The sequence below is a fragment of the Epinephelus lanceolatus genome, chromosome 22 (genome assembly GCF_041903045.1).
Source record: "Epinephelus lanceolatus isolate andai-2023 chromosome 22, ASM4190304v1, whole genome shotgun sequence".
NCBI lineage: Eukaryota > Metazoa > Chordata > Actinopteri > Perciformes > Serranidae > Epinephelus > Epinephelus lanceolatus.
The window spans coordinates 14,180,418-14,193,782 of NC_135755.1; the positions used below are offsets into that span (position 1 = coordinate 14,180,418).

At 40.8% G+C, this 13,365-nt stretch overlaps 2 protein-coding genes across 3 annotated transcripts; one reads left to right on the plus strand and one right to left on the minus strand.

The window, feature by feature from the left end:
* The first annotated feature begins 158 nt into the window (after positions 1–158).
* On the plus strand, positions 159–4,981 carry dhrs4 (dehydrogenase/reductase (SDR family) member 4). Its single transcript, XM_033610123.2, has 9 exons — positions 159–303; positions 596–711; positions 2,387–2,564; positions 2,720–2,821; positions 2,956–3,026; positions 3,114–3,165; positions 3,398–3,532; positions 3,658–3,713; positions 3,815–4,981. Exons 1-9 carry the CDS (start codon positions 292–294, stop codon positions 3,927–3,929), a joined length of 837 nt encoding a protein of 278 aa, XP_033466014.2. The 5' UTR covers positions 159–291; the 3' UTR covers positions 3,930–4,981.
* Positions 4,982–4,992: 11 nt separating this feature from the next.
* On the minus strand, positions 4,993–11,207 carry tinf2 (TERF1 (TRF1)-interacting nuclear factor 2). 2 transcript variants are annotated; one of them, XM_078163758.1, is made up of 10 exons: positions 10,805–11,207; positions 10,364–10,566; positions 10,096–10,203; positions 9,819–9,911; positions 9,598–9,708; positions 8,960–9,083; positions 8,047–8,854; positions 7,010–7,068; positions 6,827–6,906; positions 4,993–5,511 (listed from the first exon to the last, which is right to left on the minus strand). In XM_078163758.1, the coding sequence occupies exons 1-10, from the start codon at positions 10,830–10,832 to the stop codon at positions 5,392–5,394; spliced, it is 1,734 nt and encodes a 577-aa protein (XP_078019884.1). In that variant the 5' UTR covers positions 10,833–11,207; the 3' UTR covers positions 4,993–5,391. The 2 variants fall into 2 exon arrangements, with proteins under 2 accessions (XP_078019884.1, XP_033466012.2); XM_033610121.2 differs by having other exon boundaries at positions 9,819–9,914; positions 10,805–11,204.
* Positions 11,208–13,365: the final 2,158 nt, after the last annotated feature.

The window sequence follows — 13,365 nt, forward strand, 5'->3', positions numbered from 1 at the left end:
AAAACAAAACGTGCGCCTCGAGCTAATACTATCATCGGATAGTAAAACAACATTTAATAGTCCCTAAATGTATAGCATATTTTTGGGAGGGACTTGGCTGTACAACTGAATCAAAGAGCAGGCAACTGCACTGGGCTACTTGCTGGAGGCTTTTATTTTGACATCGTATTATTTACCCGGAAACTGGCTGTAGCTACACGTTCATAGAGGTAGTCTAAACTCCAGGCAGCAGACTTTGATAGTCCTCAAACGATTTTTTAGATTTTAGTTGAACCTTATCTTCAATACCGCATGAACTGCAGGGTGAGATAAAGCGTTTGATCACATTTGCGCATTTGCATTAGTTGTTTATACAATGTAGCTGCGTACAAACTTAAATATGCTCCAAATAGTCTTGATTTTGTCTCTTTAAGTATACCAATCAACTATTTATTATTGTTGTCACCATGTGTCAGTTATTAGTTGAAGTGACTTAAGAGAAAGTGGCTTCAAGTTCACTTTGGGCACCACTGCTGTCAGAGTCCAGGTGACCTCTGCCCCAGTTACCCAGTGTTTTCATAAAATATATCCGTGACTTCATATTCTTTGCTCACAGGTGATGTTGAGGAGTGTATTCAGGTGCCTTAGGACCAATCCTGTCGCTGGACAAAGGAGCATGTCTCAAAGCAGCCTTGCTGGAAAGGTAGCCATTGTCACTGCCTCCACAGATGGGTAAGAATTACATGATGAATGCCTGTGCTGCCCTAAAATACAGAGATTAGTAAGTAAGAAAATGGCTTCTGCAATAGTTATCTGCTGCTCTGATGAAGCACTGACACAGACAGACAAAAACACTAAATTATGCAAATTGTATGAAGCTGGTATTGAAAGCGTCCTCACCTTTGCACTGACTGCAACACCTCAGGTCAAGACAGGGAAATCCCGGGCAAAGTGGTACATCAAACTGTATTTAAATTTAAAAAGGAGATACCATCCCTTGCTGAAAAGTTTTACCTGTACTTTTAAAAATATTTTACATGCCTGAAAAATATATGAACAAGAACAGCAGGTTTCTGTGACAGTACATATCCAGGGGCTCTTTGCCTTTCAACACCAGTGGTGGCATTATTCTTGTCTTTGGAGCACAAAGGCGGATGTTTTGTTTCAAAATTTAGGGGGGACACATATGAAATAGTGGGTTTGGGGGCCCTGCCAAGGTTGCTACAAAACACCAATGTTTGGTGCTTAAAAAATGCTGGAAAAACAGTGAGAGGTTGCTTCAAAACACCCATGGTTGATGCCTAAAAAAGCTGCTGGAAACACAACAACAGGCTGCTACAAAACACCTAGATTTGGTACCTTAAAAGCTGCTGGAAACACAGACAGTTTGCTACAAAACACCTGCGTTTGGTGCCTAAAAAATGCAGGAAAAACAGTGACAGGTCGCTACAAAACACCCATGTTTGACACCTAATATGACATGGGAAACAGAGCGAAGGTTTGCTACAAAACACCCATGTTTGGTGCCTAGAAAGCCACTTGAAAAACAGCAACAGTTTGCTATAAAACACCAATGTTTGGTGCCTAAAAAGTGCTGGAAAAACAGTGACAGGTCGCTACAAAACACCCATGTTTGGTGCCTAGAAAGCCACTTGAAAAACAGCAACAGTTTGCTATAAAACACCAATGTTTGGTGCCTAAAAAAATGCTGGAAAAACTGACAGGTCGCTTCAACACCCATGTTTGGTGACTAAAAAAGTAGCTGGAAACACAACAACAGGCTGCTTCAAAACACCTACATTTGGTACCTAAAAAAACTGCTGGAAACACAGTGACAGTTTGCCACAAAACACCCATGTTTGGTGACTAAAAAGCCATGGGGAAAACAGCGACAGGTCACTACACAACACCTACATTTGGTACCTAAAAAGCTGCTGGAAACCCAAACATTTTGCTACAAAACACCTGCGTTTGGTGCCTAAGAAATGCTGGAAAAACAGTGACAGGTCGCTACAAAACACCCATGTTTGATGCCTGATATTACATGGGAAACACAGTGAAGGTTTGCTACAAAACACCCGTTTGGTGCCTAGAAAGCCACTTGAAAAACAGCGACAGGTCGCTACAAAACACCAACGTTTGGTGCCCTAAAAAAATGCTGGAAAAACAGTGACAGGTCACTACAAAACACCCTACATTTGATACCAAATAACTGCTGGAAACACAGTGACAGTTTGCCACAAAACACCCATGTTTGGAAACTAAAAAGCCACAAGAAAAACAGCGACAGGTCGCTACAAAACACATTTGGTACCTAAAAAGCTGCTGGAAAGAGTGACAGTTTGACACAAAACACTCATGTTTGGTGACTAAAAATCCACTTAGATACTCTTCTTCTCTTCCTCAGTATTGGTCTAGCTGCAGCTCAGGCTCTGGGAAAGAGAGGAGCTCATGTGGTGGTGAGCAGCCGGCGGCAGGCCAACGTGGACAAGGCTGTGGCGCTGCTGCAGAGCCAGAGCATCCAAGTGACTGGGACCACCTGTAATGTTGGCATCGGGGAAGACAGAGAGAAACTGGTTCAACTGGTCAGTATTTTTAAATTCTGTCAACCACAGTTAAATGATTCATACACAACTGCATCAAAGAAGTTTGAGCCACATGGCTGCATATCCATAATTATGAGGTTGTCTGATTCATCCAGCTCAACCTCATTAATAGTCTCATCGTGTGCTTGGTATAGACTCTGGATCAGTGCGGGGGCATTGATATCCTGGTGTCCAACGCAGCAGTCAACCCTTTCTTTGGAAGCGTCATGGACTCCACGGAGGAGGTCTGGGACAAGGTACACAACAATAGATGAAGCCCCAGGCCTCATTTATAAAATAAAAACATGAAGACTTGTTGAAATGATTCTGCGTCTCATTCCTCCTTTCATTTATTGTAATACAGGATAATTTATGGGATCTTTTTCTTTAGATCCTGTCTATAAATGTGAAAGCCGCCTTCCTAATGACCAAGTTGGTGGCGCCTCATATGGAAAAAAGGGGGTGAGTGACAAACTGATCCGAACGACAACAAAGACTATAAAACTGTCCACTGTATGTTTAATTATTGCTCTGTATCTTTCCTTTCAGAGGGGGGAATGTAGTATTTGTGTCATCTGTCGCTGGATACCAACCAATGCAGGTCAGAACATTCATCTCAAACATATTTATATAAAAGGAATACTTCACCCCCCAAAGGACCATTTGTATTGCAGTTATTCGCTCTGGTTTATGTTGAATTTGGGAAGAAAACTTTGCTTTTCTGGCATGTCTCCACTGTAAACGAAGAATCCAAAAACTGAGAAAATTCTTGATGAGTTTGAGTCATATAAACCAGCGTGTATGTTTATGTTATGGACGCTTTGTCCCTGCAGGCTCTGGGCCCTTACAGTGTGAGTAAGACAGCACTGCTGGGTCTGACGCGGGTGCTGGCTCCTGAGCTGGCTCACAGTAACATAAGAGTCAACTGTGTGGCCCCTGGAGTCATCAAGACCCGCTTCAGCTCTGTGGTGAGGAGACTAAAACACACAGTCCTCTTTGCATCACGCACTTAAATCCTTGAGTCAAGTCTCCTTTGTTTATTCACACTTGATGAATGCTGTAGTCTCTGTAACACACCACTGTTTTGTCCCAGTTATGGCAAAATGAGGACATCATGGACAATTTCAAAAAGCAGCTCTGCATTAAAAGGTACGGCTCACGCTCACATGGAAGGTTGTCACTAACATGCTGCATAATACACAAAAGAATATAATATTTCATATGTTCCTTGATTCATTTTTTCCCTTTAGAGTGGGACAGCCAGAGGAAATCGGGGGAGTGATTGCCTTCTTGTGCTCAGAGGAGGCTTCGTACATCACTGGAGAGACCATCACAGTGACGGGAGGGATGAGCTGTCGACTCTGAAGCTCCAGTGGCAACTGAACAAATTAGCACTTAATGTTTTGATTATATTTTGACTACTCTTCTGAAGTGCCAGAATAAATTTGGAAACCTTAAAGGGACCGTTCACCCCCAAATCAAATACACTTATTTACCTTGATCGTTTTGGTGTGAGTTGCTGAGTGTTGGAGATGTCTGCCTTCTCTCCAATAAAATGAAACTAGATGGCACTCAGCTTGTGGTGCTCAAGGCGCCAAAAACGTACATGTGAAAAACTCAAGTGTGATGTCACTGTCCAGAAATCATGACCTGGTTACTCAAGATAATCCACAGACCTTGTTGCGAGCAGTTTCATGTAGGAACTATTTTCTTTCTACCAAACATATCACTGTGCAAAAGGAAGTGTGCATCTACTCAACATTAATGGTGTCCTCCTCAGCTAAGCTCAGTCGTGCTAGGTGAGCTAGCAGTAGATTCACTCTTCTTCCTTCTGCGCAGTGATAGGGTTAAGGGTGTAGTCTGGTGGAAAGAAATAGTTCCTACGTCGAACTGCTCACAACAAGGTCTGTGAGTAACCAGGTCATCATTTCTGTAAAGAGACATCTCTACCAACACTCTGCAGCTCACACCAAAACAATCTAAGTTAATAAACAGCACTGCAGGTAAAAGGAAAAATACGTATTTTTGATTTTTCAGTGAACTGTTCCTTTAATGTGAGAGCTATAATACACCAATCTCTGAGGCATGTAAAATTTTGTAACCAATTACTGAAGATTTTGGGTTCTTTTAGGTGTCCCGGGTGATTATTTGTGATATTCTGTGAATAAAGATTTATATTCTCTGATAGCTGTGACAACTAACTTCATCCTCTCAGCACATGTGATAAGATGACCTCACATTTATATGTAAATGGGAAGATTTTCAGTGGTCGTCAGTCAGTGAGAGACGTAGTAAATGCGTAAATACAAACATAATTAAGCCAAAAACAAGGTTACCATTATGATCTCATGAGTGAATGTAAGTGCAGGTGAATGTAATGAAAAATAATAAAGTGACAATTTGTTTCTCATACAAAACATGACTGCAATTAATTTTATTTCTTAAATGAGGATATTACATATAGCAGGTTTAAAATATGTATACAAGTGAATTATTTGTAACAGAGATAACCCAGATATAGTCTGGTCTTTATTTAAAAACAAACTGCACATAAACAATTTAAAATAAAGTTTGCTTTGTATGACAGTGCCGTTTCAGGGCTTGTTTTCCATGATGCCGAAGTTAAAATCTGTTTCAGCTACACTGAAATCATAAATCAAGAGACGGATAAAAATATACGACCATCAGCCACAGTGGCTGGTGTATTTCAAATCTTAACTTTCCTGCCATTGCAGCTGGTGGAGAAAACCCAGCTGAACTGCAGTTAAAGTCCTCTGACATTTTTCTGGCGTCCCAACACCAAACCTGGCAATGAAAGTTCATGTCATCATCTGCGTTTGCTGCCAGCCGACGTTAAGTCTCGCCGTGTCGACCCGGGCTTCCAGTACTCCCTCAGAGTGGGAACATATGTGCCGTGTTTGGTCTTGTAGTAGCGCTTCATGAACAGCTGAGGGAGACAGAGGCAGTTAGAAAACACTGATGAGACAGCACATTAAAGAGACATAATCTTCAATCATCTCAGAATATTCCTCAGGATGAATTTCAATGACAGATTTTATTCTTTTTTAAAGTGGAAATATACACGCACACACTATGACTTATCATGATGAAGTAAATGCTGATTGCACAGTGTAATGGCTATTAAACAATGACACCATCAGCATTTAGATTGGTTCTCTATAAGCCTCATTTATACTATGAAATTCTGTCTGCTACCTGGTACGATCTCCTGGGAAAATTATGTCACAATTTTCGGCACAATGAGGTGCAATTAAAATGAGAAGAGGTTAGCATTTTTGTTTTACCTAGTAGCTGTCGGTAGCTATTCCCAGTTACCAAAGAGTACCAGTGTGAGTACTCAACATCAGTCTTGGTCTCTCTCTGACTTGACCATATCTTACTTGGTCTATGGTCTAAGACAGTCCATAAATATTAATAAAAATGAAGAACTCTCTCCCAAATACAAAAACTGGAGTGCTAAAACTCAAATTTGTGATGTCATAGGGTAGTCTGGAGCTCCTCCATGGATACTGAATTGGGAAAATCTTACAGAGCGATCACACCGAGATGAAACGCTAGAAACGCAATGCTAGTAAAACCATTGTTTTCCTATGATATGGCGCATCTGATCGCCGTTCAAGCATCTTTTTAGACGGGCATTTTTCCGGCGTCTTTTTAGACGGGTGTTTTTGTAGACACTTCTTTTTAGAAGCTTCTTTTAAGACGCGCGTAGACGCTAAAAAGTTATAATTTTTTTTAACTTTTTGAGCGTCAGACGGCAGTAGCTAGCGCGCATTGAATAAACGCTTCCAACGTTTCAAGCATCTTTGAAGCGTCCGCGTCTCTAGCGTCTCATTTCTGTGATCACCCCCTTACAGGTGACACCGAGAGCACCCAGAGGAATGTAGGAGAGTATATGGGTACATTTTCTGTTCAACCCACTCTCAACTTCTCAAAGTCTTGATCTTGTCTCGGTCTCAACACAGTTTGGTCTTGGCTATAGTGGTTCTGACTACAACACTGGCAGCTACTATCTCGAGAAGCAGAAATGGCGGACAGTAGAACCCGTCTAACTGTGCTCAGCTCTGAGGAAAACAGAAATTGATCCGGTTGTCTTTGCGACAACAGCGACAACTATACCACTTTGAAACACTAGATAAATAGAGTACCTAGAAGACTAAAAACATTTAAGGCACACACCCCCCTTTAAAGATCTTCACTGCCCATAAATACCCCGTTTCCCATGTTTGGAGAATACATACCCTGCCTTTGAAGTTCTTTGTCGCTTCGTCCTCAGAATCAGCTACGTAGTCTTCGCTGTCTCCTGTAAGGGATGACGTCTCTAAACACAAAAGGAAATAGTCAAACCGAAACTTGTGCAGGTGAGTTTTATTGTTACAGTACTTTTATTCTTTTAATTCCCTGGGAACAATTTGTTAAATCACCTGTGTTACTTCGCTGCTGAGAGGGAAAGCTACTTATACCCGGTGGGACAGGATGATTTCTGTCAAATAGAAACAACACAATTAAACACTTATGTCAGTTAACTTGTTAATAGTAAATGGACTGCATTAATATAGCATCTTTCTTTGGTAAAATTCGCCTCTCATTAACACACATTCATACACTGATGCCATGCGAGACACTGGCCTACTCCTCAAGACCAACTCGTGGTTCAGTGTCAGACATATGGACAGGAGGACAACCTGCTCTACCTCCTGAGCCACAGTGAATGGTGGTAAATGAGCTGCTTACTGATCTGCTTTGACAGGGGCGTTTCTAATGTAGCTCTAAACACAGCCAGGAAATATTAAAATGCAGTTAAATCTCTTAAGTTTCTTTTTATAGGACCTGCAATTCCAAAAGAGCACATATAGAGGTAGAAAGACCAAATAATACCAGAAACATTTAACTAAATTATTTCATTGTATTTGTATTTTATTGTATTTGTACATGAGTAATAGTCAACTTAAAACCTGCGGACCATTTTCTAATTTACGATGAAAATAAATTAATTCACACTGGGATTTTTTTGGCGGATGCTTTTAATATCTATAAGGTGCCAAAGTGCAATAAAAACATCAAAATAGAACCTGTTTAAAAAACTAAAAAGAGCCAAGAGAGGATCCCGGGGCACATTGACAGAGGTCCAGGCTGATTATAAATAAGTTGAGTATCCCTGGGCTCCATTGTTTGAATAAACGTAAACTATTTAATTTATACAGCAGTAAAATCTTGTCTCAATGTGTTTCTGCAAGGTCAACTTAAAGTGTCTGGCACTGTGGGATCATCGGTGTGTTTTAGAACTCAAAATGTACACTACGGGAATCCCAGGCAGCTAGGAAAAGCTTCTGAACAAAATCCAAAACACATCACAGCAGTTTTCTTTTAAGCTAGCTCCTGAATTATTGCGATACAGACTTGACATGATGCTAAGACCTACTTTGCTACTTTACACGTGCATTTCATTCCCGTCTCTTACTCTTTATCGTCCAAGCCAGGATAATCCAAGTCAGGCTTTCGACGTTGATTTGTTGGAGCTTTGACGGGCAAGTTCCTCCTCTGATTCTGCCGGGTCACGTTTATGGATTTACCTCCTCTATCAGTCCTGTTAGCGTTAGGAGGAGTCACTGACAGTTTGTCAATGACAACTCTGGGTTGGTGGATCAGACAAGATGCAAAAATGGAGCGGAGGGACGGATCTTCAGGCAGGTGCAGTGCTTTGACACCCAGCTGGGACATGCAGGTTTCTAGAGCTGCTCTTTTTTGCTCCTCGTCTCTAACAGCTTCGTCTTCTTTGCTCTCATTTGTCCTCTGGTTATCTCTTCTTCTCAAACGCCCGCTTATCCTCGATTCCCCAGTTCTGATCATGCGCAACACTTCCTCCTCCTCCTCGGATTCACTCTGTTTGTCAGGCTGCTTGCGTTTCAGTCCACTTTTTCTTTGTAAGGCGTTCCCCTCCTCCTCCATGTCTTCTTCACCCTCTTTGGGTTTTTGTCTCGTTTTAATCACAGTGAATTTCAACTTATCTTTTGGGTCTGAGGCTGTTGCATCTTTTGAGCTGGCTGGCTCATTGTCTCTTGATGTCCTGATCATAACGGGAACGTCTTCATTTGATATTAGTCCGATAACGGGTGTAACAAATTGTGGTTTGTCTCTTGTCATTGTGACATCAGACTGATCCACAGCGGACTTTGTGGCTTCTGTTGGTTGATCTGAAGGTACTTTTCCAGAGGGTGGGAGAGAAAGTGAAGCCAGGATGGAGTCTCCCAAGTTTGGAGGCAGGGATGCTGTAACAAACAAACATGGATGATGAGAATTATTCAGAATCTACATAAAAGGCTTCACTGTTACAGTCATCCTCGCAAAGACGCTAAGAAGGTGTGTAGTTGTACCTGCACTCTCCAGATGACCCAGACAGGTTTGATGTTGAAGCAGTATCTTAAGGAGCTGTGGCTGGGTGGCTGCCCGCGCACACTCCTCCAGGACAGGGGGGGCATCACTGAGCCACGACACAGTCTGCAGACAAATTATTACAATATTGACCTTTTCAAATTTAACAACAGAAACATTCGACATGGGTCTCTTTGTGAATAAGAGTAATATCTTTTCAGACTCACTGAGTTGTAATAACTCTTCCATAGAGCCTAATTGTCAGTTGGAGCTACGTAACCATGGTAACCTGTGCCAAACTCATCTGTACCAGCAATTTAAGAATACTTCATGAACTATATTACGCCTCGCAAAGCTTGAATTGAAGCGGTCTTGGTCGCTGTCCTTCATAAATGTTGCATTGCGTTATGGAACATTAATGACTATGTAGTGTCCAGTGTTTTCATACTGTAATATTAACAGGAAATAGTATGCAATTAATGTGCTATTGATTTCAGACACACTAAAATAATCCCCCATTCTGTTTTAGCCTTCTAAATACTGCTATCATGTTAGTATTGTAAATGTGTTCATGCAGACTAAAGCTTACGACTAATAAAACTGTATGAAATGTAGTCTGGACTGGGTTGACTGACACTACCTGAGCTAGGTTGGGAACCGGGAGCAACTGGTCCACTCGGATCAAGAACTCCCACAGCAGCTTCTCCAGTTCCTGGTCAAACTTTGGACCGTAATCCACGGGAAACTCCTCCTGTCAGAACAGAGTTGGCTGTTACTTTCCTTTCTACATTGACTGAGAGATAATCACATATGAGTTGCTGCTGCTGTGAGATCCAAATAAACACAAGTAGGGAGACTCACCTTGAAGAATTGTTCTCGCCCTGCTGGGTCTTTTAGCAGTGTGTGAACCAATGAATGGAAACTTTCGGCTGTTCTTGTGATTTTTACATCCCTCTTCTAGGAGACAAAAAAGCAAACATTACTTTTTTTCGTACATGAGTGTCTGTCTTTTTGTAGCAATGTGCTGTGAATCATAGAGAGTATGGAGTTATTATTTGGAATAAAAGCCTACAAACTATTTACAGTGACAAAAATGGAAATGCAACATGTGAGAATCTAAACATCAAAGATAATTTACCCCCATAGGAGCAGAGGAGGTTGACAGGGCAGCAGGGGTACGGATCCTTTCCAGGTGTGGCACGATCACCTTTTTATCCGATTGTGTGCGGCACAGCTCCAAGATAAACTGAAAAGAAGGTAGAGAATGATGAACAATGCAGTTAAGCAGAAATATAATTCTGATACGAGACGATATACTTCATGGGGGAATTTGTCTTGGACTCAGGAGCTGCACAAGTATTGCTGCCTTACAATAACAGTCTAGAAGAAATGAAAAGCATACATACCCGTCCTCTCAGCCCCAGCGCCAGCTTGCCCTGATGTCTCACGGTGAGCAGCCCAGGGACAGTCTCACAGGCCGATGTCACAAACTCCTCCACAGCCCCATACTGCATCACATCCCTCTGCTTCATCACTTTCCAGAGGGCTGCAGATACCAGACGCACAGGCGGGGCCAGGAGCTGCAGAGCAGCAAAGGGGAGGCTGGCATCTGTGCAGGAGACAGCGGAGGAGATAACTGTCATTCACTTATGGCAACTAATACAGGGCTGGAAAATTCTGCTTCACTTGTCTCCATGGATTGATGCTGTCGATGTTGCACTGCTGGCTACAACCCAGTCAGTAATGCTAATGTAGGAGTCTCCCAACAGCTGTCAAATTCACTGACTGATGAACACATTTACTTGTCAGCCACAACCTTACTCAACGTAAACTATGTTAACACTTACCATTTTCCTTAGGCTTTCTTGTAGCCATACCACTCGATCAGACAGTCAGCTAACGGCTAAGGAGGTTAACAAGTTGACGTTAGCTTAGCAACGTACACACATTACTTCTAAACCGCCGCGGAGCTAACAGTTTACCCTATAAAGTAGTTTAGGAGTTACTGTTGAGGTAATGTTGACTAATTCGGTCGACGCCTGGAGCTCTCTGTGGTTCACTTCAGTATCACAGTGACTGATAACCCGCTCGAAACAAAGCTAGCACCACTTCTATCAAAACTTCTGCTTCTCATCCTCCCGCCTTCACTGCAACTATATAACTCTTCTCATGTCTTCACGCGGCTGTGCCGAGTGGGCGGTGCCTCGCGCATTGGGAATAAAATACAACGGTTCGAACGGCAAACTCCGTCCACGCGCACCCTCGTATTTAAAACAAGCGCACCCGGTGTTGTTTACAGGATATGACGTATTTTAGCGGATCCGACAGCCGTTTTTTTGTTATTAAGTTATTTCTCATGTACAAAACTTTTTTTATTTTCTATTGTAACGATGCAACATCAAAGTTTTAATACATGGGAGTGTAAGATTATAAAAGGTAATCATTACTATTTATTTACCGCTTAAAAGTGTAATTTAGAAGTAGCATAATATTAAGGAACATAACACAAATAAGATAATGGCTCAAATAAAAGGCAAAAAACAAGAAAATGGTTATACGAACCATGACAGGCATGGGCGGATTATGAGACAATCGACTTTGTTGTGGTTTTGCCCTTTTAAAAAAAAAAAAAAAAAAAAAAGTCATGATCATTTTGTGTCTCCTTGTCATCATTTTGTGTCTCTTTTTTGGTTATTTTGCCCCATGTGTAGTTATTTTGGATCTACATTTGGTGTCTTCTTTTGTTATTTTGCCCCTTCTTGCAGTTATTTTGTGTCTCTTTGACGTCATTGAGTGTCTTCTTGGTTGTTTTGTGTCTCTAGTCATTTTGTGTCTCTTTTTTGTTGTTTTGCCCCATATGTAGTTATTTTGTATCCCGCTGTCTTCATTTTGTGACTCTTTGAGATACTTTAAAGGCACGCATTTTGTGTCCCTTTAAGACCATTTTTATCTTTTTTTGGTTGTTTTGTGTGTCTTTGTAGTCATTTTGTGTCTCCTTTGAGGTCATTTTGTGTCTTTTTTGGTTGTTTTGTGTCTCTGTAGTCATTTTATGTCTCCTTTGAGGTCATTTAGTGTCTTTTTTCGTTGTTTTGTTTCTTCTTGTAGTCATTTTGTGTCTCCTTTGAGGTCATTTAGTGTCTTTTTTAGTTGTTTTGTTTCTTCTTGTAGTCATTTTGTGTCTCTTTTGAGATAATTTAGTATCTTTTTAAGTTGGTTTGTTTCTTCTTGTAGTCATTTTGTGTCTCTTTTTGATGTTTTGCCTCATTTGTAGTTACTTTGTGTCTCCTTTGTGGGTTTTCAAGGTAATTTTATGTCTTTTGTTTCCACTAAGTATCTCTTTTTGGTTTATTTCCCCTTTTGTAGATATTTTGTGTCTCCTTTAGAACATTTAGTGTCTTTTTGGTCGTTTTGTGTCTCTTTTTTGTTGTTTTGCCTCGTTTAGTTATTTTGTGTCTCTTTTTTGGTTGTTTTTTTTTCCCATGTGTAGTTATTTTGTATCTCTTTGTCTCAATTTTGTGACTCTTTGAGATAACTTTATGGGGTTTTAAGGCGCCTTTGTGTCTTTTGTAGGCATTTTGTGTCTTTTTGGTCATTTTGTGTCTCTTCTGAGACATTTTGTGTCTCTTTTGATGTTTTGGTTCGTGTGTAGTTATTGTGTTTCCTTGTTGTTCAGTGACTGAGGTAATTTTGTGTGTTTTTTAATGTAATGTTGTGTCTTTTGTTTTAACTTTCCCTGTCACTTTCTAGTTTTGCCCCTTTTGTAGTTATTTTGTGTCTTTGAGGCCATTAGTGTCTTCTTGGTTGTTTTGTGTCTCCTTGTAGTCATTTGGTATCTCTTTTTTGGTTGTTTTGCCTCGTTTGTAGCTATTTTGTGTCACCTTTTGGTTGTTTTGGTCCTTTTGTGGTTACTTTGTGTCTCTTTGTGGTCATTTTGTGTCTCCTTGTAGTCATTTGGTGTCTTTTTGGTCATTTTGTGTCTCCTTGTAATCATTTTGTGTCTCTTTGACCTCATTTAATGTCCCTTACTGGGTCGGTACATTGGGCCCCTCGGCATGTGCCCAGTAGGCCCATTCAGTAGTCCATCCATTGGTACAGGTATCAATCTGAGTTTATATCCCTACAATGGGACTAAAATATCTTTCATATAGTAAAATATTAATGTTATTGTAATATGTCCCTTAAAAGTACAGAGCCAGATAAATGGGCTGGGCCAATATATCAGCTGACATTGCAGCTTTATAAGTGTGGATGTCTATGTCAGCCGATAAGTAACCACAAACTGCAGTGAATAATTAAAAAACAAATATAAAGGATTCTTATGGAAACTGCTTATTTTTTGTTTTATGTTCATAAAAACAGATTTTTAAAACTGTCAGGTCACAAGATCAGTACTGAACTTACACATCCA